This window comes from Lepisosteus platostomus, chromosome 12 (assembly GCF_059453375.1).
Source record: "Lepisosteus platostomus isolate fLepPlt1 chromosome 12, fLepPlt1.hap1, whole genome shotgun sequence".
Classification (NCBI taxonomy): Eukaryota; Metazoa; Chordata; class Actinopteri; order Semionotiformes; family Lepisosteidae; genus Lepisosteus; species Lepisosteus platostomus.
This window is the reverse complement of record NC_142622.1, coordinates 14,434,997-14,461,456: the sequence shown is the minus strand read 5'-3', so window position 1 is coordinate 14,461,456 and position 26,460 is coordinate 14,434,997. Positions and strand designations below refer to the sequence as shown.

The window sequence follows — 26,460 nt, the reverse complement described above, 5'->3', positions numbered from 1 at the left end:
TCTTTTCCCTGTCCCTGTACCAGATCCCATTACAGTTTTTATCATTATCTTGTTTTTGTCGCAGATGGATCACTCGGATTAGGACCTTGGACTTCACCCCAGATTTCCCCCTAGACTCTCTTGGACTTGTTTGCCATGGCCATGCCCCCCGAGCACCAGTTCACTGTCGTCACGCCCCCCTGTTTGTCAACCTGCCCTGATCCTCGTCGTCTCCTCCCTGTTGTCCTACTCCAATCACTTCCGGATTATACCGTCTGCACAGGGTCCAGAACTATGCTTCATGGGAGCCTGGACCGGCTCTTGTCACATATAGTATACAAATGTACAACCACGGGAATTAAAATTAAATACATTCATTCGCATAACAATTAAGAATAAAATTCTGTATCATTATTTCTTCACAAAGATTACTAAGAAAGATTTGACAGTTCTGAAATGAAGTGAAAGTTACAAGAACTACAATAAGTAATAATATACAGTATATAATATTAATATAATAACAACATTCTAGTAATGAAAGCTTGTGTAATGAACTGTAAAAATAGCAAGTCTATGACTACTACGAATTTCATTCAGTAATCCAAAGCTCAGGAAACTGTTAAAAGAGCATGACAATTACTTTTAATTACTCAAAATATATTGATAATAAAAAAATAATTTCCTGCAGATAATTGTTCCCAATTTGAATGAAACACAGTGCCAGTTTCTTATGTTTTAAGAACATGAAAAGAATAAAGAACAGCAGGCCTTTAAAGCCTATTTGTGTTCATACAAGATATCGAATGTCAACACCTTGTCCAATCTCTTCTTAAAGGTCCCTAGTGTGCTGTCCTGAACAGTGTGGTTGTATGAACTATTCCATGTATTAACAATTCTTGTACTGCCATACATTCATCCTAAATTTAATTTATTTTGAGGAAATCTGTGCAAGACTTCAATGGCAAAGTGTTAATAAAATTGTAAGAAAGGCATTTATCTTTGTGATCGGGAGTGCTTTAATCATCAAAGAATATTTCATTTGCAGAGCAATAAGCAGTTTTTTATTAATAGTGCTCCACCAAATCTGCTTAGCTTAAGTCAATTTTCACATTATGTAACTTAAAAGTAAACACTCTCTAATAAATATGATTCATATATACTGTACTGTATATATAAATTCAATTTGTATGTTAAATTATATTCTAAAATGTATACAATTCAATGAGAGGAATCAAAAGCACAAAATGTTATTGTTTCCAATATCTATATGTTGTATTTTTTAATGCCTCTCAGTAAAGAAAACACATGACCAAAGAAGCATATAAAAATATGTCTATCCAATTATGCATTATGCAACATTCAGTTATTCAGAAAGTCAATACTGTCCAACAAGGATTTCAATTTGCCCAGCAAAGTATTAAATTAAGTGCCATCTAATGTTATATACTTATTTTCCACAATAACGGTTATCAAAATCAATTAATGTTAGAATGGTTAATTCAATTTTTTCAAACTAAACTAGTAAACCCCAGTTCCTTATTTCTCATTGTGTCCCTCCATTTTCAGTAACTGCTTAGTTGCAAGAAGGTAGTGATGAACCAGAGGATGAAGGCACAAGACAGGACACACCCTGGATGGGACACCAGACCATCACAGGGCGTACACAGAGACACAAACACAGACCTCCACACATTTACATCTAGGGCCATTCTTCCCATAAACCAGTTAACCTACCAGAATGTTTTGGAATGTGGGAAAAAACAAGAGCACCTGCTCCTCCCAACACAGAGGGAACATAAAAAACTCCACACAGATAGCACCCTATGTGCAGAATTGAACCCAGGGCCCCAGAATTTGAGATTTATTTCACAACAGAGTACATCACACTCTGATGCATTGTTTATTAAAGTGATCATATTTTTTGTAAATATTTCAGAGATTCAGAACCTTTCAAAAATGGAGACAAGATAGTAAGCCAACAAATGTGGGAAACTTGTGATACTACAGTACCCCATCGTACATTCCAAGAACAAAGTAGAAAAGAAAAACATAAGAACAACTTATAACACAGTGGGACTGTAAATGTAATGCGCTTGTACTAGAGAAATACTGAGTGAAAGTCTACCTTAAAAATGCTCATTCTTTTTGGTATTTAAAATGTTATTGCTTTATGACAAAATATGCACTTCCATTTGCTTATGAAAGAATAGCTTGTATGTTCCATGCTTATGTATGGTATTCCTAATGGAAAAGTCAGATAACTATGCAGGTGCATTCTGCATTTTTATTAAATACATTTAGATTTGCCTCCCCATGTCATGCATTGTTCACATTTTGATAAATAATTAAGCTTTTTCATATTTTAAAGACCTTTAAATCCATCTGGTAAGAAAAAGAAAATCATTTTGAACACATCATACTGATATTCTACATGATCCTGAATGTCCTTGTGATATCATGGCACTGAATTATATTTAAAAAACAGAACATTTTTGGGGTTGTTGACCTAAATTCTGCAAAAGACCATTACACAGTAGGCTAGCATCATTACCTGCTGTTGAGATTTTTGTCAGATACTTTAACTTAACAGATTGACCATATACTGTACTTTTTCCTCTATTGATCATTAGTAATATAATCTCCTGGAGAAGACTATTAAGTTGACAAGATCTGTTGGACCGTACTTCCAAAATTAACTGATTAGTGACCTGCATGAAGTTCAAGATAACTTATTCCATTTAAAAACATAATAAGTGCAAATTGAAGGAGGCTATTCTAATGTAGATCATTTGGTTCTTTTGAGATTATTCAATTTTTAAAGACCCACACACTGTATGTGTCACAATAATTTAACAGTGATAACAGCAAAGTACAGTATGTTATAGCCAAGAAGATATTTCATAGTAAACATATCTAAAAATTAAATATTTCCTTCCTTGTCTAATTTGAAATATATATTTTCTTGGTATGCAAATGTTAAAATTGCGTTTGTGGCCTGCTCCACTGCACAGGTAACCAAGGTGCTCAAATCCTGTGTTCCAAGGATATTCCTATATGGCAGATGCTTACAGACTTTGACCTTTATAGACCATTTAATATACTTAGATGGTTCAATTCCCACAAGAAGCAATTGAGGTGAATTTTGATCATAAGGCCAATTGTGTACATATGCATGTGATAAAAGATTGAAATGCTATGTTATTATCAAAGGAAATTATACATTAAATGGTCTTTATCATTCAAACAACTAATTGTTTAGTTGTATAATGCACTTTTCTTTGATTTAATCGCAAATTACTTTACCAACAGTAAATTCCAAATGCACAACTTGTGCTGTTGGTGTTAGAGGTGCAATCATTCAGTTGAGATATTACAGAATACCAAGGTCTTGACTACTTGGTCTTTAAATCCCATGGCACTTTTCAAACGATTAGGTGTGTTAACCTTGTTGTCCTAGCTAAAATGTACTCCAGGCTTGTACAATCTTCCTAAACCTTTGATTTATTTGGTGAAATGATTTCTCAGGTCTCTACCTAATCTTCTATGTAGTTGGTCTGCTGAACTATAATGGCTATCGCATATCCTCTGAGTCGGCCCTGCACTTCAGTGGAAATTTAGACCCTCCTCTGTGGAAAACATTTGAGATTCTTCAGAATTAAAGTGGGCATCAAGGTAGTGCAGTGGTTAGCATTGTTGCATCACAGCACTGGGGCCCTGGGTTTAATTCTGGAACTGATGGGTTTGGAATCTGTATTTTCTTCCATTGTTTGTGTGGGCTTACTCCAGGTGTTCCAATATCCTCCCAAAGTCCAGAGATATACTGGTAAGTTAATTGGCTCCTGTCCCTGGTGTGAGTGTATTTGTCTCTGTGTATTCTCTGTGACTGGTGTCCCTGCCATTGTGTATCTGCATTACCGCCATTGCTTGCCAGGATAGACTCCAACTCCCCCAACCCTGTATTGGATACAGCGGTTAGAAAATGGATGGATGGAATGAACATTTAATATAAATACAAGTAATTTTAACTTTCCTAGATCTTATCTATGAGAATGCCAGAAACCTGACATAGGTATTGATGTACTGTATCTGTTTGTATCTTTCTCAGGATTGGACTCATTATGTATGTTTGACCAAACCAAACTATTGTAGGTGGAATCTTATAATGCAAAATATATTATGTCACATAAAAAGTAGAACTGAACTGATTTTAAAAGCACACTACCATAAATTACTGAAGTCCCTCTTTAAATTAAAATGGCACATTTTTTAACTGTTGTGATAAGTCGAAAGAAAGTAAAGGTGCAACACCTACAGTATATTACCTACAAGATGGTAATAAGCAACTGATTATTGAAGTCATTTAATAAGAGGTTACTAAGGCATTGGATTATTTCACATAACCTTTTGTGAAGGCATACAGTAGTAGGTTCAGGCAAGATGGCCACTACATTCCCAAAAATGCTGTGGCAAATGAGCTGCTGCCCATAGTCACCTGACCAGTTGTTGGATGATAAATGGTCAGGTGACAGTATAAAAATGAGGAAGCAGAGGCTTCCAGGGTTGATCTGCTTGCTGTCTGGTGACAGAGGGCAGAGCCTATGTAATGCACATTCACTAAAGGCAAAATTGAAGGAATCAACTGACCAAGGAATTAAGGATCCTATGAATAACTCATAAGAGAGAGACTGGAGTTTGTGAAGAGTTTCAGAGAGTGAGAGACTTGGTTTTGAGACGAGCGTTTTTCTTTTGTTTTGGTTTGTAGCTGTTTGGTTTTATTTCTGGCACTGTAAATAAAAAGCTCTTAGGTTTTACCTCATACAGGTAGCTGCACTTTTATGTTAATTTGAGGCCTGCCTATTTCAAAGATTCCATTATGACTCTGCTGTGTCACACTTTGTCAATCTATATATAACCTCCTGTATAACCAAATGTTGTACTTAAAGGTTATTAAAACAACATAGATTCATACTTTATTTATGATTTTTAATATAAAACACTGGAGCATATGTAATATACTGTAATTAGTCCCAAATGGGTTGTACTCTTCTTTCTACGAATGATGACCAATCCAGAGACACATAATAGTCTGTTCTTGATTTAATTTGGTTCCAGCCTGGAGTTAGCATTAACTAAGTGCTAGTTAGAAAGGCATTGGCAATGAAAGCTTCAAGACAATAAAGAAACATCTCCAGGAGAAAATACCTCTACAAGGCAAGGTTGCAAAGAGTTTTAAAAGCCCTGAGAGCATCCTGGAGAAAGTAAGTCCTCAAAGACAAGGCAGTAGGAGCTTTTCTTCCTTACAACCATAGTAACCAAGAGAGAACAGGAAAGAAGGATCCTGGTGCTGTGAAGACAGAAAGGGAGTCAGTTATAAACCTCAACTAGGAAAATGGAATGCACTTGAGAAACATAAGTCCCACTGGGTGCAAGTGAGTGATAGCATGGAAGCACTCCATAAAATCCTAGGTTGTAAAACCTCTGTAAGCAGTGAGCTATGGTGAGTCCTACAACAAGTGTAAGTACCTCAGACATCTATTTCTAAAACAATAAAAAATAACATATTACTTACATTGGTTACCTTGTCTTTACTTATAAATTTAGATTTATTTTTTTCTGGGGAACATCATAGACATAATAGGTACTGTATGCACTAGACCTGGATTTTGCCCACTGTGGTAATGTAATTGCATGATACATCGTTTGATAGACCACGTTGCTTGGAAACTCATCCGTATAAATGGATATGTTCACAATCGACAAACCATGTTTACTGTATATACAGACTAATCGTAAGAAATTGATGTTTGAGGTATTCTGCATTACAAAGCATTTAAAACAATGTACAGGAAAATATATTTTGTATGATCCTTTAAAACTTTCAGACGTGTTCAGTGCTAAAGTCTTAGAGGTGTTTCATGGAAGGAGCATTCACTTCTGTTACATCTGTAAAATAAAGAACGATAAAATAGCCGGGCTGTGTGTTGACTGACAACTTACAACTGCAAGCGCAGAAGTGTTGATTTGCCCTATATTCAGTAAAGGTTAGTTAATGTCACTCCAGACTCCCAGAGATAGCTTTAAATAGCACTACATAGCAAAGACATATCTACCATACTAACAGAAGCTCTCTGTATCACACTCAGTCACTTTACAAACACAAACGCATCTATCCACAGAGATGTCTTGCTTATGAGCTTTCGATTAATTAAAATCACCCTAAACATAAGTATACGTTCAAATTAAAAGCAGTAAATAGGTTCTTTGTGGAATGTGGTGTTGAATGAGAGTATTGAGTTTATCGACAGTATTGTCGATAAATGGTATGTTTACGTTATTATACAACACAGAAATGAAAGAAAATGAGTTCCACGTTTTCCAACACAGTGAAAGTATCGGCTCTTTGTATGTCTGAACTTCTTTTTTAAGTACACCAGAATATCTTCAATAATGAAAGAAAAAATCACGAGTACATACAGTACAGTAACATGTAGGTAGACTAATATCTGGAAGCATAAATATGTAATACTAGAGCAAATCACTAATGGGTTATGTCGGTTCGGTTAATCTAAAACTGAATTATGTTTTTACAACTGAAACAGCATGCTGTGTATTTATAAACCAACATTATAAACCTGTTTTCATATACTGCAGAAACTTTTTAAATCTAAAGTTTGACTTTTCTTCTTCTTTATTTCAGTTTTATTAGACGTTTTGACAGTTGACGTTTTGACAATTCGTGAAACATCAGCTTTGATTTTTGTTTTTACACTTAAATTATCTCTCATGTTAGTCATGTCATGTTAGTCTGTAAATATAAAATGATAATGCCACTGTTCAGTTATTAGCTGGAATCATAACAGGGTAGCTGCAATAACAATGGTATAGCAGAAGTTTTATGAATTATTATAAGTTCAACCTAAGGTTTCGCATGACAGGTTTTAAATCTCCAGTGATATTAGCATAACCCTTTAAAAAAAACAAGCAGTTATATAATGCAATTTAAAATGTACTTTTCTTGATAAGGTAGGTTTATTCATATAAAGTTATTGAGGAACATTCCAGGGATTTCTAGGATATACTGTACAGTTTACAGTAACATTTCAGTCCGAAATGTTAAAGTCACAAACGGCAAAACTGATTTTGTTGAATACACAACTTCTCAAGTTTTCGAAAAGTTCGTTCCGAAGTTTATCTGAACTATAAAAACGTGAGATCTGTAAAGTATCTGTCACTGAGAAGCGGAATAATCATTACAGTTCAGTGACACGTCATCAGAGCTGCACAGGAGTTAACTGAAAGTGAGCGTTGAGTACCAGGGACTAAAGCCGCGTTTTCAGAATACAGCAAAAGAGTGTAGGCTACTGTGTGGACAGCAATGCTTGCTTTACTTCCCAGCAGGCTCCAAAATGAATTGGTTCATTAAAGAAGTAAAAGTGATAGTGGTCCTGGAAAATGTCATTTATAACTTTTAGCTCAAGCTTGCATTAACAGGTAACGGACTTTATATGCTTAGAAATACTTTTTTTGCAGCATATTATAACATCTCTCAGAAATGTCTTCATTCTCGTCTTTAATATAAATTAAATAAATTGAATCTGTGTTTAATGTAAAAAGTAAATTCATGTCGTTTAAATTTTCCACATTGTTTAAAAATGTCCAAAGCGTGCGCAATTGTGTTTACACATACAGATTTTATGCTTCAGTTTCAGTTTATAGTTAGTAAGGCAAAATGGGATGTGTGCAGAGCTGCATGCGAAGCTTAGAGTTAGTCGGTCTCTACCTTTTTATGAAGAGGTGTTGATTTAACCAACTGTAGCTATGCATTATTGATGATCAATTTATGTTTTGTGACGCAACGACACGTTGTAATTTGCTGGATCTGTGATGAACACAGGTGGCCAGGCCACGAATTCCCGCAGAGGCGTGTGTCTGTGTTTGTGCGTGGGTCTTGTCAACTGCTTTACTTTACAGTAATTAAAAATGAAAAGCGCAGTTATCTTCACTTATTTCCCATTAAATTCATGTGTCGATTTTCGTGAAAAACCGTAAAGTGTTATGTTTGTTTAGAAAACTGTTTTAAATACAAGTAGTGTTCTCGTTTATTCCTGAACCCTAAGCAAGCGCAGTAGCCTCAGCATTTATCTTAAAAGTGACAAGTTGGCTTTTAATCTTTAAAGAAAAACAAGACTGAGTGAACTCCAAGAGACTACTATCTTCATTTTATTCTAAAAGCAAATACTGGTGCATCTAAATATTTCATGGAGACCCAATAACACCAACAAAGCGGGGGATAATGAAAATGTATACAAAAAGCCTATGTAGACAAGATCGCTTACTCAACCTGTCTATCAAAGCTACAGCAATCACGTTGCTACAGAATACCTCGATTCGCTACATACTTGAAAGAAGGCATCCATTTCATAGATTCATTTTATCCAGTTGTTAAATTAACCCATATTTTCGAAAATGAGAATTTCATGAAAGTGTGATATATTAATGCTTCCTTATTTTTAATAAGCCTAATTCAATTGCTGTTGTAATTAGTACTCTTGATGTCTTATTTTAAGATAATTTCTAACCCAGTTAGAATATTTACACAATATTATATTATCCAATAAAGGTGTATAAAGGTTCTCATTGACATTATTATTATTATTATTATTATTATTATTATTATTATTATTATTATTATTATTATAGACCATGGGTTGTAAAACGTATTTACTGGTTTCTATGTGTTTATTGAACTAGAACTGCATGCAAAATGTAATTGATGTCTAACGTATTTGTCCCGTTTTACTTAAAAATAATTATAGTAACGGATTACTTTAGTTTTGCATACCCTTAGCATATTGTAGCTTTAACGATGATATTGTACTGAATTGAAAATTCAATTCAAATTATCAACTTGTTGTAAATGATATTAAGAAGCTAAACAATAGCTTATGAAAGACGTAATAAAAACAAATCCTGATAAGCCTGTTAAAGTGCACTGGTCTTAACAAGAGGAGTATTCTCATGTGCTCCCTGTGTCACTATCTGGCACTTATCTTCCGTTACATCAGAAAACACAAGAGACATCTCCTGGGCAAATTGCAAGGCTGGATTTTAAAAAGCAGTCTTTATGTACAACTGCCCTTTTATCTCTAAATCTGATTAACTGATCGTACTAAATACAGAATGTGTTTAGTTTGTTGTATGACTGTAAAAAAAAAAGCTTATATTTGATTTACTTAAGGGGAGGAAGCATGTTCCAGTAAACGCTGTCAGATAAAGAAACCAAAGACACCTAAGAATAACCTAGTTAAATACATACTGTAATGACATAACCCCTACCATCAATTCCCTTCACTCCGTAATATTTTAGCTAAACTTTTAGGAGTTCATTAAGTAAATGAGTTAAGATTAAAATGGGGCAAGGACCTGGAATTGTCATTTGACCTACGTACTGTATAGCGTTCATTTTCGTTACTTACGGGTATTCTAGCGTTGAAGTGCCTGGTTAATTTTAATTTTACAGCGCATTCATTATTTTTCAGAGTCCTCGAAATGCCAACAACTTGTTTCATGTAACCTAACTTAATTTGGGGACAAGTACTTTCATCTGTAAATGAAAGCAATTATGCAGCAGATATTATATTATGTTGGCTGGTCTCTAGATAGTCATCAATCACCCTCAATCGAGCTGTCAGTGTAGGCAGATTCGTTTCTTGCAGGCAGTCTTCCAGCTGGGGAAAAGAGGAGAACATCATCATTAATTTGAGTGTGACCCTGGGGCTATTCACATGTCTGAACCCGGGATTCTCTAAGCAAGTCAGCACACCATGGAGCTACACACATTCACCACCTCTACGAAAAAAGAGTTATTTCATGTAGGTCGCGAATTAAAGTTGTTTGAAACGCCTTCCAGGTTTCTTTGATACAGTATACTGCTTACATTATAAAAGCATAAATGCAAGTAACTGATTTTTAGAAGAATTTACCGTCGTGTAAGGGGTTGTTTAGAGAGCCCTGTAATTAATAAATCGTATTTTAGGAGAATGACACTTTTAGGGAATAAAACCAAATACAGTATATGTTTTATGTCATAGAAAAGAACTACAGAAACAAGCATAAATAAGGCCACATTATATAGTTTTACAGTATAATGCATTCCCTATATCGTTTCAGCTTTGCAAATGCCTAACAAGTATAACAATAGCAATTATCAAATTATTTTTATTTTTTTCAATTGTCATGAGAGCTTGGCAGATTGCGTAGCTTTAGCTAGTTTAATATACAGTATGCAAGTTTGTATTCATCTGAAATGTTTGGTGTGAATGTGCTTGTGCATAGAAAAGGTGATGGAAAACATTAAATCTGTATTTTCAGAGGAAAACGTATATTGGTGGATAGTCTATATAAATTACTATAATGCATTGTGTCAAAATGTGAGATTTGTTCTTTCCGTTTAGGGCGCTTACGTGACACTTTACAGGAAAACATCGTAATAATCATTGTAGCAACCAGAGCCAAACATTAATAATTAAAATTTACGGACGCATTTCAGAACATTTAGGCTGTATAAAGGCTCGTATCTAAACATTTAAATAAATGCTAAAGATTGATACATGCTTTCTACTTTTACATTTATTGCTTTTAGCATCGTCGCATGTTTCTAGATACGTTTGCTGTGGAAATGTTTTTTGGTTTTGGGTTAACCTCAGTCAGTGTCTTCTTTTAATCAAATCTTACAGCAAGATTTACTGGTCTCTGTGTTACTGCGTTTGCCTCATTTGTACTTGAGACTAATTATTACAATAGGGCGGAGTGAGGCAGCTGATCATTAATTAATTTCTAATTAAACGTGTTCTCCATCCCTCAGTGACTCAAAGAAAAATCATTGCTTAATTATGTCGAGTAGTTTTAAATTGGGATAAGTTATGCCTAGCATTTCCTCAAAGCTTTGGTTAATTTAATTATGTCCGTCATGAACCACTACCACCCCCCACACGCACACACCTCCTAAAAAAAGAAAAAAAAACCTTAGAAACCTTTTCCCCTATTCATATTAACTTCTTCGATTTTTATCCCTAGGAATGCATATTAAAGTTTGTCTGGTCATTTTGAGTGGGATTCATCTGACGTCAGAGTCACTGGTGTTTAAAACAACGTGCATCTGGGCTGACGTGTTTTATACTACTTTTTTATAAAGCAAAATATGTATTTCTGACATCAAAGTGATTAATCTGGGCAAACGTGTTTCATTGCACTCTCACGCGATTACATCTTAAAAAGAGTTTAGGACCTACCAAAGATAACTGATGCATTTTTGAAACCCGTTGGAGAAGCATTTTAACAAATTAAATATGGTATTCTGCTTCGCCCTATAAGCATCTAGGAGACTGTGCTTACCAATCAATTGGTACAGTGAAACACAGCAAGGCTGCAATAGCGTGGAGACCAGCCGTCTCTCTTTATTTCTGGATATTGGGATCTCTCTACCATGTCATACCCACAATTTGGATATCCTTACTCGTCTGCACCCCAGGTAAGATTCACATTATTGATTATCAGAGGGAGTTTCAGTTGAATTTAAGGCACTATTGATTTTCGATATCTTTACCGGCACTTTGAGGAAAAAGAAAATGATTCGTGAAGTCCCGTTTCAAACAATGTATAACATTAGAGGACTTTGTAATACCTGTGTTCATTCAGAGATAAAGGTGATTCGAAAACTGCGAAAGAACCTTTTGCGATGTTGTGGGGGTTCGAGATAACAGTCTATGTGCTTTATATCTTTATCTGTGCACACATCATCTTAATGTCAAAGTGTTTTGTATAAACAAGAAATCACAGTAGAATGGTTTGGAGTGCTATACAACTGTTTTTTGGCAGTGATCCACAGTTCTTTGCCTTTTGGGGGATATAGATAGCCCCGTAGGGCAGATCGTTTCAAAATTATAATGGTTATTCGTTTAGTTTACGCGTTTTACTTATATCTAGTGTGATCCATTCAAGCTTTAGAACATAATTTTATGCTGCGTTCATATTTTACTGACATTTTATAAGAACCTTTTATTTTTGCAACAATGAATAAAACAGCCTGCCAAGTTACGGTGTTTATTTTCCTTACAGTTCCTGATGACCACCAATTCCTTAACTACTTGCTGCGAATCTAGCAGCAGAACTCTGGCAGAATCCGGCGTGGCAGCCACTGCCCAAACGCCAGTTTATTGTCCTGTTTACGAGAGCAGGCTTCTGGCCACTGCGAGACATGAGCTTAACTCTGCAGCGGCTCTTGGTGTCTATGGGAACCCCTACACCAGCAGTCAAGGCTATGGGAACTATGTCACTTATGGCACCGATGCGTCAGCTTTCTACTCCCTGGTAAGCATTTCTCTGATCTTCTCTCAGCCATTGATTATTATATCAGCACCAATTAGAGCTTACATAGTCACACCTCTTGTCCTCCACAAAGTGCTCCTTTCAATCAAATGCGTTGCAGTTTGATGGTTGTGATTTATCTTTTCAGCCTCAACAGCGGCTTTATTCAGTTTGAACTAATTGGCAATTGTACCGCTGCATTGTCAGGGCAAGTCGACCAATTAATTATGGCTTGGATTACAGGTGACAACCGATCAGCTCGTTTTGAATTATTGTAAAATTTCAGTGGATGAACGTCAATTCTCTTTAAGAAGAACTTCATGAAACATTTTTCCCATATTGAAGGGTTTAATTAAATTAAACACAGTATTTATTCAAAAAGGTCGTGGAGCTACGCAGATTTTAAAAAATGTGTTCTCTTTTTATATTTCGCTGTCTTGAAATGGCGTACTGAATTATAATTCGCTGTTAGTGTGATATTAAAAAATACACATCTGAACGTAAACGAAATTACATTCTCAATAGGAAACAGTTTACAAACAATGTTGATAAAAGTCTAAAAAACGATTTTATAACTACATATGAATGTACGTCATGTAAATTACATAAACTGAATGTGGGATACATTATTTGAAGACGATTGTGTAAAAGTAAAATGCACCCTTTTACTGGTTAATTGTATTTGTTCATGTACTTATTCACGTATTCTGAAGACTGGAACACAGCTGTGTTAAGTACATTATGATTTGTTATTTATGATGTGTTGGTTCTCTTGAGATTCACGTTAATACTTTTGGCAGATACAGTCTTGTCTATGACTTTGAAGATCACTATCAAACAGCCTCACCAGTTGTATGTTCGTGCATGTTTCAGAGTACATTTGACACAAAAGAGGGAACAGCCTCTGCGCATGCGGGGATCACACAGGCTGCCGCTTACTATCCTTATGATCCTGCCTTGGGGCAGTATCAGTATGACAGGTAAAGTATATAATATAAAGAGCAAAAGAGAGACCATGTCTAAGATCGCAGTGTTGCATAAATACATCTGATACAACAGAGGTCCGTGCCACTTTAGTGCATATGTTCCAAAAACAGTTGACAATAAACTTTCTATGTCCATTTTAATCAATGAAGACAACATCAAAACGTCTTCATTAACAATAATAATAATAATTTGGTGAAGATTTTTATGTACAGCAATGTATATGTGTATTCATTTATGCAGCGCGGGATTTTATTGGCGATATGAGTACAGAACTTTGTTTACAAGCATAAAGCAAGAACCCGCCCAAGACAAAACCCACAATCTTCCACCTTATTTCACCTTAAAAGAATTAGGACCTAATACCACGATAATATTCTTAACGTTCTGAATAATTGAAACACGCTAAATGCATGACTAACTTCTTAAATATTTGCTATAATGTAGAAGAATAACGATATATCTGAAAGGTGCAGAGCAGCCTGCTGAATTTTACTCCCTTCCCATTTGGTAAATAATGAATTAAGCCAATTTGCTCAGTGAGACCATTCCTCACAATTTACTGATGTTCATTAATTATTCATACAAGGCCTACATTTTTTGCAGTAAGAAAGCGCTTGTACCAGTAATAAAATTGTTTAAATACCTGATTAGGCAATTAAGCTAGGTTAAAATTACTTTATATAAATATCTGTTCCCTTGAGTCGTGAAAAAAACAATTACTTTTAATTAGGTAATTGAGTAAAGTCAAACAATACTACTGACTACAGTCTTAAAGAGATGCGACCATGGTGCTTTTATACCTGAGGATTGTAGCACACAAGCAGTTTTCACACCGGCTGTTTTCTGTGTTTTCTTTTGTAATTTGGAAATATCTTACATCATTATACTGAATTTAACTCAGTTTACAGTGCGTGACAATAATACGCAATATACAGTACAGTACCCCCCCCCCATAAATCCTTCGGGGACCTCTTAAGAACATTTGAACATCAAATAAGAACATTTGTTCTTATTTGAATTAACTAAACACCACTTTTCTCGACAATTACTTGAAAAAAATAATCATCAAGGTCTTTTATTCTTCTGATATACAGTAGATTGTCAGGACCAAAATAGAATTCTACAAAGCCATTCTTTTTGTTGGATTTAGGTATGGCACAATGGACGGAGGAACAAGAAGGAAAAATGCTACTCGTGAAACAACAAGCACTCTGAAAGCTTGGCTTCAGGAGCACAGGAAAAACCCTTACCCGACTAAAGGAGAGAAGATCATGCTCGCCATCATCACCAAAATGACCCTCACACAAGTCTCCACCTGGTTCGCTAATGCCAGGAGAAGACTGAAGAAGGAAAATAAAATGACCTGGCCTCCGCGTAACAAATGTTCAGACGATAAGAGATACGATGACGATGAAGAAGAGCTGTCCCAGGAGGAACACATAAAAAGTGAAAAGACTGACGATGGTTAGCTTTCTTTCTTCTATAATATGTTTGATCAGACATCTGTTTCCATCGTATAGAAAAGAGATAATGATAATGTAAACGTCTATGTACCGTCACAGTTAGTACCTTACCTACACGTTGTGCATAATCACATTATTATTATTATTATTATTATTATTATTATTATTATTATTATTATTATTATTTGAACTAATGGTATTTTAAAACCTCCATCGTTATATGATTTTATGTCTTAATGAACTTTCAAGCAGAAGCAAATTGTAACTAAGCCTATACATAAATTATGTTCCTAAACCTTTAAATAATTAGCTTAATATCCTCTACTGTGGCTTTTGTAAGGCTAAAACAGTGTTCTATGAAACATCTATTATAGTTTTTGAACGTGTTTATTGTCACTAGGCTATGTTGAACTGCGAGGATTTTATTATATATAGGATACATTTTCGAAGCTTTCATGTATGTTTTCAAAGCGCAGTTCTCCGCAAAAGCAGTGAGCTTAATCTTTTCTGAATTAAACTTTTGCTGTTTACTATTTTTTCTGATATAGAAAACCGAAGCAGAGGGGATAAAGACCTGCAACTAAGTGATCTAGATGACTTTGATGCTATTGAGTCGGAGAATTCCGAATGCGAGTTGAAGAATCAGTTTCACATGAACACCCATATGAGGACAACTGATGGTCCGAACGATCACCTGAAAGAAACACCCTTAAAGATCTCCATACCAGCTTCTATTGAAGAGAATCAGGAATTGAATAAAAGCTGTCTGAAAACGTCTTCAGAAGATTGTGAACACGACCTTACAAGCGGGAGGCAGACAAAAGCATGCTTCCCACAAGGCCACCAAATACTAGACAGCAAGCCAAGAATCTGGTCGCTGGCGCAAACTGCCACGTCTTTAAACCAAACTGAGTATCCATCGTGCATGCTCAAATGTCAACAGGTCATCCCATCCTCTCCTGCGGTTTCATCTCCTGTGAATGTTATAGACAGACAACAGGATTCACCAGTCACCACTCTCAGAAACTGGGTGGATGGGGTTTTCCATGACCCTTTATTTAGGCACAGCACTTTGAATCAAGCGTTAACCAACACCACAGTTTCTTGGGCGACTACCAAAGGTTCTATATTGGAGACAGGTGCTCTGGGACGTTCAATTGGAAATGCTAACAATGTAATTAAAGGACACGTTTCTACTTTACAGCTCCAAGAATCAAACAAAGACAATATGACATTCCCTAAAACGGGAAACAAAATGTTCTGCTCTTAACCAAATTTCGCTTTGAGATATAATAAAACACTCTGGGATGTACTCTTTAAAACCTAAAACGAGATGTGTAATTTGAATATGACACTTTTCTGTCAAGGATGTTGGAATCACATTTATATTTAATTAGTCAAGGGGTACTTATGCATTGTTATATTGATAATATTTCACTAGTGAAAATCCCCAAAAGGGATCAGTGTGAAAAGTATTTATTTTCGTTTTAAAGCACGTAAACCTATGTAGAGGTATAAATGAAAGTTTACATTTAAAAAAAAACGTTTACAAAGACAAAACAAGTTTTAATTTTTCTTCTTTTCTTTTACAGCATGCAAATGTTAAAAATATCTTCCTGAATATTCTGAGTTCTGTCATTGTTAGCCAATGACGCTCGAGAGTATCACTGCTGAAAAAAGATTAAAAATACACAACTGCACTAGTTTTCTTAAAATTGGAAGGGTACAGTATGTCAAAGTATGTTCACTGAAATAAATGGTGTGTTTCGGAGGTACAAGTGTTGTCTGGTTGAATTATGAAAATTAACTATCCTTGGTCCTGAAACGTAAATACTAAGAGTAAAACATGTCTTTTTTCATTAAGCGCACGAGTAATGACTAATGCACATATTTTGTAAACCATATAACTACTCTGTCTTTATTTAATTTTGCTTACCATCAGAGTCGATAAATTTGCCATGTCTCACCTTTGTGTGACATGAACATGTAGTTTTAGGTCTGTTCCATGAGATATTCTAAAATAATTTAATAGACAACCAAGACGATTATTAAAAAAAAATAAAATATTTATTATTACCTTACAACAACAACTTAGTTCCCTGTACAAATTGCTAATAAAATAAAATAATAAGATAGAAAATATTTTTAAATGACAGTTTAGAACTACTCAAAGATTTAGTAGAAGAGAGTTCTACTGCTAAAAAGCTCTTGAGGTTATTTCAAATGTTGTATAACGCCTTCTAAAATAGTAACACCACATCATAATCGATTCAAAGAGACACAGAAACACTCTCAATAACGTACCACGTACACGAACAATATCATCTTGAAAAAGCAAAGTCTTGAATTAAAGTTTTAATTTTAAATTAAAACTCTCAATTCGTATTTTTTTAACAGTATACAGTATAACAGATGGTATACAATTGCTCAAATGGATATTCTTTAGCAATACTTTGAATGGTCTGTTTATATTATTACACTCAAATCATTTTCACCAGGAATGCTGTATGAAATATTTTAAAAAGGTTAAATCAGACTTATGGAATTCTTTTTTATGCAGGCTGACAATTGTGTTGTGGTTGGTTTGTGTGTTGAAAAAATAGTAATACTACTTATATAGAAAGTATCAACAAAACAAGATTAAATTTTATTTTATCCTCTCTAATCAGCTATAATTGGGATGTTTACAGTCATATTTCATGTCATTGTATTGACTTTCTCTGTCTACTAGATAATATTATCGAAATATCTAAACCTCCGTGCTGATCCAACTGTCAAAAGGCTAAGACAAGCGCCTGAGTTGCTAAAATGTGCAACAGCCAAGATAATTTGAAGTGAAATTTTCATTTTGACACTAACCCCTCAATTTCTAAAGGCTCTGCACCCTGTGATATCTGCGTCAGGGAAAGGCTTTACTGGAAGCCACGTCTTTAACTGAAAAGGGCAAAGGAACTCGAATTAGTTGTAATAGATAAAAGGGCAAAAATAAAGAGTCAAGGGTACTTGACAGTAATGGCAAAAAGTCTATTCTCGAGGGAGAGGTGTTACAGCGAGAGGCGCAGCAATAATGAATTTTAATGCAGACGCCATGCGATTGAGATCTTCTAAGTGAAATCTTTCGGACAAAGCAAATTATTTTCAAGCAAAATATAACTTGAGCATGGCACAATGTTTTCTTCTCACTGTGTCTTGAATAGTAAGTTGAAAAGGTATCATCTGCTAGTGCAGTAATATGACAATATTTTTTTAAGTAAACATGTTTTTGAATAAATCGTCTTAAATTCAAATTTAACACTTTGAGCTAAAAACTGTGACTAGAATCCGAAAGAAACAAAATAACGTTTATGCTAGTGTCGTTGAATAAAAAAAAGAATTTTAAGATTCGGCATTATTTGTATCCTGTATAATGGGTAATGACTCATACTGTAAAGTTTTTTTGGGAAATAACAACTGCCCAACATGGTAAGGTTTGCAAAACTAAATATGCGACACAGGGATAGATTTTTATGAAAACAGTCCAATTTATAAACTTCACAATCAATCTGGAGGGCACCATAAGAGGTTTCTTTTATTCCCAGGAGATCATATCTCTATTAAACAGACGTTAAAGCCTGTACGATAACAAAACAGCTTCTAAGAACAAACTAAAATACCCATAAAACATGTTAATATGATTAAAAACAGGTTCTTCGCTTCATAAAAATATACAGCAGTATACTAATATCTACATTGGGAGTCTACCCAATGAAAGGTTAAGCCCTGATTTAAGGGTGACTTTTACAGAACTGATCAAAAGTTTACAATATATCAAAAGAGAAATAGTTTCAAGGACGATTAAAAGGCGTACTGATGCCAAGCTAGGAAAAAATGTAGCCATTAAACACTACTGGTGTAAAGCGGCCATTGCTAAACTGGAAGAAAATATATCTGTAAAATATAGTGGCTACCTTGGAATTAAAAACGGGGGTGGGTGGGGGCAGTCTGAGTGTGTGTGAGAGAGAGATTGTCTTTAAACTGAGAGACTCTAAATCATTCATCCATGGCAAATTCAAACACACAGAGGAGGGGATGCTAAATTAACAGCGCTTTTTACATAGAGCCCAAATAAAACTGTAATCAGCGACGCGTTACTTTTCATTAAGCGAGTTTGACAGCAGCATATTCAGCCTCGACAAGGGAACGGGAGCGGGGAAATAAAATGCTCTCAAACCGAGAGTCATAAGATAATTCCTTAAGCTCCATTAACAACTCTTAGCCGCAGGAAATGGGCTCCCTGAAAACATCTCCAAATCTAAAAGCTTTATCGACCTGGCAAACCTCTGCTGATGGTTCTATTTTTTTAACTGAAGGGAGAGAGACGTCCAGCAGAGGTAATAGACTTTGACACAACACCCTCTTAACAGGGGAAAGGGAGAGAGAAAGAGAATGAAACCTTGAACGCTATCTAAAAGGTGGGCAATTAAGACTTAAAATGATTGTTCTGAGGAATTATGCATACAGACTTCTGTCACCCACGTTTTCCAGGCATGCTTATGATACTCAGGCCTCTCTTATGCACTGGGCTGTTTTCTATCAAGATCTCTAAAACTGGAGATTAGTAGAATATTTTGTAGAATTACCAGAAAGATAGAAATAGCTTGTGGAATACTGATCTAAGGCCCTACAAGACACAACTACATACACAGCAAAACCGGCACATATTTCTGTATTCCAGTTTCTTTTATTTCCCAATACTTTAATGTATGTTTAAATGGGACAAAGTGTAAAAAGGACAGAGAGTAATGGAAGTGGGAAGTGGATTAAACTAGTAAAGGACATTGGATTAATTCATGTAGATTTCAAATGGAAAATGAGATCAGTTACAGTACATTGGAGTATAAAGCTTCTAATGACAGCAATGTTTTAAATAGAGTAATGTCCCTATACTAAATCTGTACATATGTACTGTAATAGATTCAAGATTCCAGTCACAATTAACTTCACAATTATCAGAACAATACTTGTATAGTATTCTTTTAAACTTTTAACTAACGTGATTTCTTTTAAGGTTAACTAGTTGATATTATATACAGTAGTACTTCATGTTCATTTCATTATTTTATATTTCAAATATGAATAAGAATATTAATTAATGCCAATATACAGTATAAACATCAACTGTTCTTTGTTCTCTTTCAAAAACATATAACTGTCATCATTTCATATGAACAGAACCTTATATGCACTCAATGATATTTGGAATAAAAGTTAACATAATTTTTTGTTACCATTTATGAAAAAATAACATTTTAAAGTAATTTATTAAGAGAAAATTGCTGTACCTGTGTCAGCATTTTTTGAGTGTATTATTACTGGTTAGCAATAGAAGATATTAGTCATATAAGCAATCCAAGTAGCGGTAACATCAGCAGCAGAAGAAGGATTTGATAAATTAAGTAATAATTCCCTGAGACTTAAGAAAGGAATTTATTTCTTACTGGAGAAATGGTGAACACATTTCAGACCTTTGTGTCTGAGATCTAGACTAGTCAAACTTATTAATTCCCCATCCTCCGGGCCATTCTTTTAACCTTTAACTGCAGAGAGATATTGATTAACTGAGGTTATCAGTTCATTAAGAGGGTTTGATTTCAGTGTTACTGTTGAAAAGACTAAATGCTCTTAAAAAATTGCCAGACCTACCATTATACACATACCAGTTCTACAGGGATAAGCAAAATCTAATTAGTAGAGAATTTAATGATTTTATTGTAAAAACATGTTTTCTTTTATTTCAAGATATCATAGTTTTCTTCTTCTTAGAAGCAAAGAAAAATGATGCTGTGTACAATTGTGTCTTTATATTCCTTAAAGAACAATAATAAATTATTAATTTCACTTGCTTCATCTTGTGAAAACACATTTTACAGATACTTTCCAAATGAAAGATAAGAAAAACAATTTTAAAGCAAACAGGAAAAAGCAATATGGATTAGTGGTACTTTTTAAGAATTGGATCATAGAAACAATCTGTAGTATGAATAGCACCATAGAGAAAATTCTGTAAATGCCTTGTATCAAATTAAACATTTCTGTGTAAATAATTTAGGGCAGCTCATGTGAGAATTCCATTCTTTGTCAGTCTTATAAATAAACTGCATTCAAAGTTATATATATATATTATGTGTCTTTTTAGAGTTTACTATATTACATTTTTACCTAAAACAGAATACAAAAAATGATTAAATACACTAATCCATTTAAATGAAACTATAGCAATTAAGTTTTAACAAATGCTTTCTTTCAAAGAAAGGGTATGAATTAAATTATGAATAAACAACAAAATACTTTATACCAATATGTACTACAAGGTGAACATTTTTTTTAGGAACAAGTAATAGGTTTATTCCATGCTGAGAAAAAAGAAGAAAGAAAACACAACGTTTCGGCCATGGAGCCTTCATCAGGTTTTTTCAGCATGGAATAAACCTATTACTTGTTCCTTTGCAGCCTACGCATGCTGACGCAGCTACCCACCTGAACTATATATTTTTTTTACTTTACAGTACTTTAAAACAAAACACAAATACATATTTACTACCAGTGGAAAATATGTAGTTTATATGCAGTAACATCTAGAAAATAATTGCTGCACTATATTAATAAAGAGTTTACTAATATTGATGGAACTTAAAAAATGTATGATAAATAGCAAATTACCTCTGCAGATGGGATTAAGGGGAAGATTTGTAATGAATACAACCATTCTTCACCTACAGCAATTAATTGCAAGCTTTAAGTGGGACTTTTCTAATGGTCAACATTGTTAGTGTAGGATCATAATAACCTACAGTGTACCTGGGCTAAGTAAGACCTAGCTTCCCACTTCTAATTAGTTAGTTTGTTATTGGACATTATTGTGTGTCCTATTTTACAGGATATCTTAGATGGTAATGGACTACCATACATTTGTAATACTTTATAAAGATACATTATTTTGGAATTGGCCCAATCTAATGGTTCCATAATCCCCAGGGCACTTTAAGACATGATGGGATCTTAAAATTGCTCTTTAATATAAATTAGTGAATGGGCAAATTTGGTTCTACATCTTGAGATTTCATACCATTCCTTTTTTTAATTTCTGGACCAGAGAGAAGAATGCTACCTACTGGTCTACCAAAACCACCTGCAAGAGCAACCTATGTTTCAGTGTTTTAGTTAGAAGATAGGAGAAGGTGAAATGGAAGGTTTTTGATATGGAAAGTAAGTCTGATTGTTTCCCAAACTCAAGCATGTATTTAATCCAGATCACCAATTGACCTCTATTTAATATCTATTTCTTTGAAGTTAGCAATTTAAAAAATAAAACTATCACCCTGACAATTCCCTTTTACAACTACAACTCCTGTACCAGAAGAAGAGAATGATAGCCTATGGTACCAGCACTCCTTAAACTTGCTCACCTTGAACTTGCCCACCTGACATAGACAAGTATCATTAAACACTCTGCAAGATGTGCTATGTCTTAGAGGAGAGATTGCACTGATTGAGGGAAGAGAGTATCTCTCAGTAGCATCAATACAAGTTTGAAATGCCCAAGATTCCTAGAGTGAGTGTATCCCAACAAAACCCTGGCTAACGTAACGCTCACCGAACCAATGCAGACCTCGGACATTTATTTGCCACTACAAATATCACAGTCACAGTCAACTAATTGATATGCCCCAGGTCAAATATATATTGTTAATATAATTTAATATGTTTGTTCTTTTTCTTTCCAATTTCTAGAAAATCAATAGTGAAGTAGAGGATGATAGAAAATTAACTAATTTGTCATGTCATTTTCCAAACCGTTTTATACCATACGGTGTCGCGGGAACCCAGAGCCTACCTGACAAGCAATGCTCACAAGGTAGGGTACACCCTGGATGGTGAATCAGTACATCACAGGGCAAGTGCAAGCCAATCATACATGGGGACAATTTTGAGACCACGGTAAAAGCTGATGGGGAAAATTTGGCCCGGACACCGGGACAACTGACTACTCTTATTGAGAAATGTCCAGATATCTTTAATGACCATTGAGAATCAGGACCTCGGTTTAACATCTCATCCAAAAGACGGCGCCCACTACAGTATAGTGTCCCCGCCATTATATCAGGGCATTAGGACCCATACTTCCCCGGGCTGGGGAAGGCACCTACTGAGTCCGGTTCTGAAGCAGGGTCCCAGCCTCTCTTCCGCACTCTGTAGCATGCAGGAAAGCCGGACCAAACAACAATGGCTAGGGTTCACAGGTGGTCCAGGCCGGTCAGGAAATGGGAAAACTGGAACAGGAAGGACTCCACTGGGAAACACTGGCTGGTAGTTCAAAAGTGAAGTGCTATAATGTCAGATCGCAGAGGAAAGATTAGACAGAGTTTAAATAAACCAGAGCACCTGCTGGTGTGTGACTTCTCACTACAGCCAGGTGCTCTGCATATCCTGTCCCCTCAGTGATCAGAGCAGAACAGTGGCCCTTGGCCAATACGGCTGCAAAACACATACTGTACAGTATATTGCTGATTTATACACACCAGAATCACAGTTGAACATACTAAAGGCCTTCTGAGCATTTTATCACTGGCTATTTTTTGTCCTTTCAGTCTTAATTATCACCCAAATTGGTCAGACAAAGTATTTTTAAATTTCCTGTCACAGAAACATTTCCAGGGGGTTTAAAGGCAGACATCTTTGGAGGTCAGTGCATCAAAACTTGTTGGTCTTCTTTCTGATTTCTGTAAAGTAGAGTCATGTGCGGCTATTGGCTTATATAGTTCAGGTGGGTAGCTACGTCAGCATGCGTAAGCTGCAAAGGAACAAGTAATAGGTTTATTCCATGCTGAAAAAAAGAAGAAAGAGAACACAACGTTTCGGCCATTGAGCCTTCTTCAGGTGTGCTGCCATATAAGCCATATATTGGCTTATATGGCAGCTGCCCATTGTCATGCACTCTTCTGTCCCACTGGCACTCACATTGCATTGGAATATTCTCAAAGTGGGCATGATTTGCTTCTGTTTCCTTGGACTCTGCTTCACCCTACCAGCCTTTCTGCCTGACTCCTGCCCCTGGGATTCAGTGGGTGCCCCTGGATCACTTCTCCAGTCCACCCTGAAAGCATGCACTTGACCTGGTCTCTGGAGGAGACCCCCACGAAGAGAGTGTGCTCGGCTCACCCCACTACCTTCTGCGTCACTTTGCTGGCCATCCAGAGGTGATGTGCCCTGTCCTGCCTGACTTCAGGTGCAGACTGACAAGACCTGCCTGTCCCTGTTTTTCCTTCCTGTGCTTGCCTCTGTGAAGTGGAATCCCTTCAGGTGCATGCTAGCCACTAGCCCAGGACTATGATCTCCTTGCTTTTGTGTCCAGAACACTTCCTGTCCCTCCCCTGTCATCCAGGTGGTGGTACAATGTAACACTGATAGAACATGCTTCTTTTCTCTAATTTGTTTATAGATATCTGACAACTCACTTGGTCAGGATAACTTCTTTAATATTAAGCTCAATTGATATTAGCATTTTTGTGTCATGAAATTATTGAGGGTAGTCACACATCATCCCACCACGTTACCAATGATTAAAGCTTGAAATATTTGCTTTTTTTAACTACAGCTCAGTTCTCTGTTCTACAACATCTATTCAAATGCCATCTCTTCTCTTTCTTCTCCAAACTATTCAGGGGTGCTATGGTATCTTTTAATGAGAGTATACATTTTGGGAGAGGGCAATATTCTTAGATATTTTGCAGAGTCCACATTTACACCATCACCTGAAACATTTCATCCCCAGAACATGATGTATTGTTGAAAAACATTATACTGCAGAATATTCAGGGTAAGGTTAATTAAAGAAAGCCTTGACACTATGTCAGTTCAGATTGTTTTAATGTTGTAGATGATTGGGAAAATAAAAAATTATTTTATGATAACATAATTTTTTTCCATCAACAGCTAAAATGTGGCTTCTGCATTCTTTAGACTGAAAGGCATAACTCTGAACTAGTTCCAAAGGAATAATGAAAGCTGTTTTAGCCTTGCTGCTTTCCACCATGATGACCTGCCAATATCCCCAGCATACAGTCAAAGTAATGAACACAGGGGTACCATGTAAAGACTTGTGTATGAGTAGGACACAAATCTTGGAAGGAATCCAAGGGAGTCATGGTGTTCAGCCTCAATAATGAATGCTTGTGGGGAACAGTTTGGGGAACCAAAACGATGTGTACAGATGCTGTGTTCAATTACAGTTGTTCTTCCCAACTAATTTTCTCACACATCAGACCATACATCAAAGATTGACTTTAGACAATTGAAGACAAAAAAGTCATTTTTGTTTAGGTTTGGAAAAAAGAAGTAATGGTACAAAATGGTCACATTGTTCTACATATCTCAAAAAGCCCAATATCTACCGGTAGCACCAAACTCAGAGAGGTGGAAAAAATAAACAGGATTTTGATCAAAATTAGAAAAAAACAGGTAGCATTTATTATCTTTCATGAACACTTTGAGTAAGCTTTCCATATCTCCCTATGTTTTTTGAAACAATCGACTTCTTATTTTAAAATTGGGCTATAGCATTGACAGTCTTCATCTCTAGATCGTTGATCATTTTGTCTAAATGATACTCTCTTATCTGTGTAGTGCACTTTGTAATGATTGTTGAAAATAATCTTCTGTGATATCTACAAGAGAACTAATCTAATCAAGTGACTGCCATGAATCTATTTAACCACATATTTGCATAATGCTTTCAGATTTTATGAGGAGGAGACCTTCATAACCAACCTTAACTTTGACCATAGGGAAATTCCACCATTTTGTCCAAAACGTCTAACGACACTTTGATGATCTATATGTTATAGATATTTTGTAGTACCCTCATCTGTAGTACTACAGATATTTTATTGTACCCACTTCACAACAATGAATTGAGTAGTAGTAAACAGTCAAGAACAAAAATGTGAGAATATCAAAGTTTCTTGTTCAGGTCACTACTATGTAACAATCAGACCTATTGTGTCAACCTTCAGAAACAGATCTGATGTACATGAGAAACAAGGAATTATTTGCAGAATTATATATGGACCTTAACATTAAAAAATATCACAGCTAAGGGGAGGAATGCTGAGACAATCGGGCTCTGAAAAAAACATTATAGCTATATATCATATAATATATACCTATAACTGACTACTCATCAACATACTATGGCTAAGATAAATACTGTACAATGAAGTATAGCAGACAATATGTTTATTCTATACATTCATTTTCTAACCACGTTATCCAATACCGGGTCATGTGGGAGCATGTTATCCAGTCCAACACAGGACCAAAAAGTTTGTATTGTACTATGAAAATGGGGCAAGAACATACACATTACAAAAGCCTGAACCTTTATCCTTCTTTTGAGAATTCCATAATTTTACAAAATTGGGATGGCATTGTGGTGTGGTGTTTAGTATTGTTACCTCAAAGAGCTAGAGCTCTGTATTCAATCCTGACAATTCTGTTTTTTTTGTCACATTGAAATATTGTTTCATCTCCCCGGGAAATTCATTTTCATTGCACATTCACCTACAATTTATGCCTTAGCACAAATGTCTGCTAGAGCTAAGTTACACCAAGTAGGAGCAGCACACCT

General features: G+C 35.5%; 1 protein-coding gene and 1 long non-coding RNA gene across 4 annotated transcripts; one reads left to right on the top strand and one right to left on the bottom strand.

Annotated features, from left to right (window-relative positions):
- Positions 1 to 570: 570 nt before the first annotated feature.
- On the bottom strand, positions 571 to 14,687 carry LOC148651133 (uncharacterized). Of its 2 annotated transcripts, XR_015925667.1 has the most exons (5): positions 14,583 to 14,687; positions 9,456 to 9,707; positions 5,182 to 5,323; positions 1,990 to 3,933; positions 571 to 1,926 (listed from the first exon to the last, which is right to left on the bottom strand). It is a non-coding gene; the product is annotated as an uncharacterized LOC148651133 (long non-coding RNA). The 2 variants fall into 2 exon arrangements; XR_015925666.1 differs by lacking the exons at positions 571 to 1,926; positions 1,990 to 3,933 and having other exon boundaries at positions 5,059 to 5,323.
- On the top strand, positions 7,338 to 16,573 carry LOC148651132 (iroquois-class homeodomain protein irx-4-B-like). 2 transcript variants are annotated; one of them, XM_088601043.1, is made up of 6 exons: positions 7,338 to 7,470; positions 11,353 to 11,509; positions 12,097 to 12,348; positions 13,219 to 13,325; positions 14,483 to 14,796; positions 15,344 to 16,573. In XM_088601043.1, the coding sequence occupies exons 2-6, from the start codon at positions 11,465 to 11,467 to the stop codon at positions 16,063 to 16,065; spliced, it is 1,440 nt and encodes a 479-aa protein (XP_088457169.1). In that variant the 5' UTR covers positions 7,338 to 7,470; positions 11,353 to 11,464; the 3' UTR covers positions 16,066 to 16,573. The 2 variants fall into 2 exon arrangements, with proteins under 2 accessions (XP_088457169.1, XP_088457167.1); XM_088601041.1 differs by lacking the exon at positions 7,338 to 7,470 and having other exon boundaries at positions 11,114 to 11,509.
- Positions 16,574 to 26,460: the final 9,887 nt, after the last annotated feature.

Bases quoted from the DNA above. Each gene is read 5' to 3' on its own strand.
- LOC148651132 (XM_088601043.1), top strand. From the start codon at position 11,465: ATGTCATACCCACAATTTGGATATCCTTACTCGTCTGCACCCCAG. The intron at 12,349-13,218 runs GTAAGCATTTCT...TGCATGTTTCAG, and splicing joins CGTCAGCTTTCTACTCCCTG to AGTACATTTGACACAAAAGA. The intron at 14,797-15,343 runs GTTAGCTTTCTT...TTTCTGATATAG, and splicing joins AAGTGAAAAGACTGACGATG to AAAACCGAAGCAGAGGGGAT.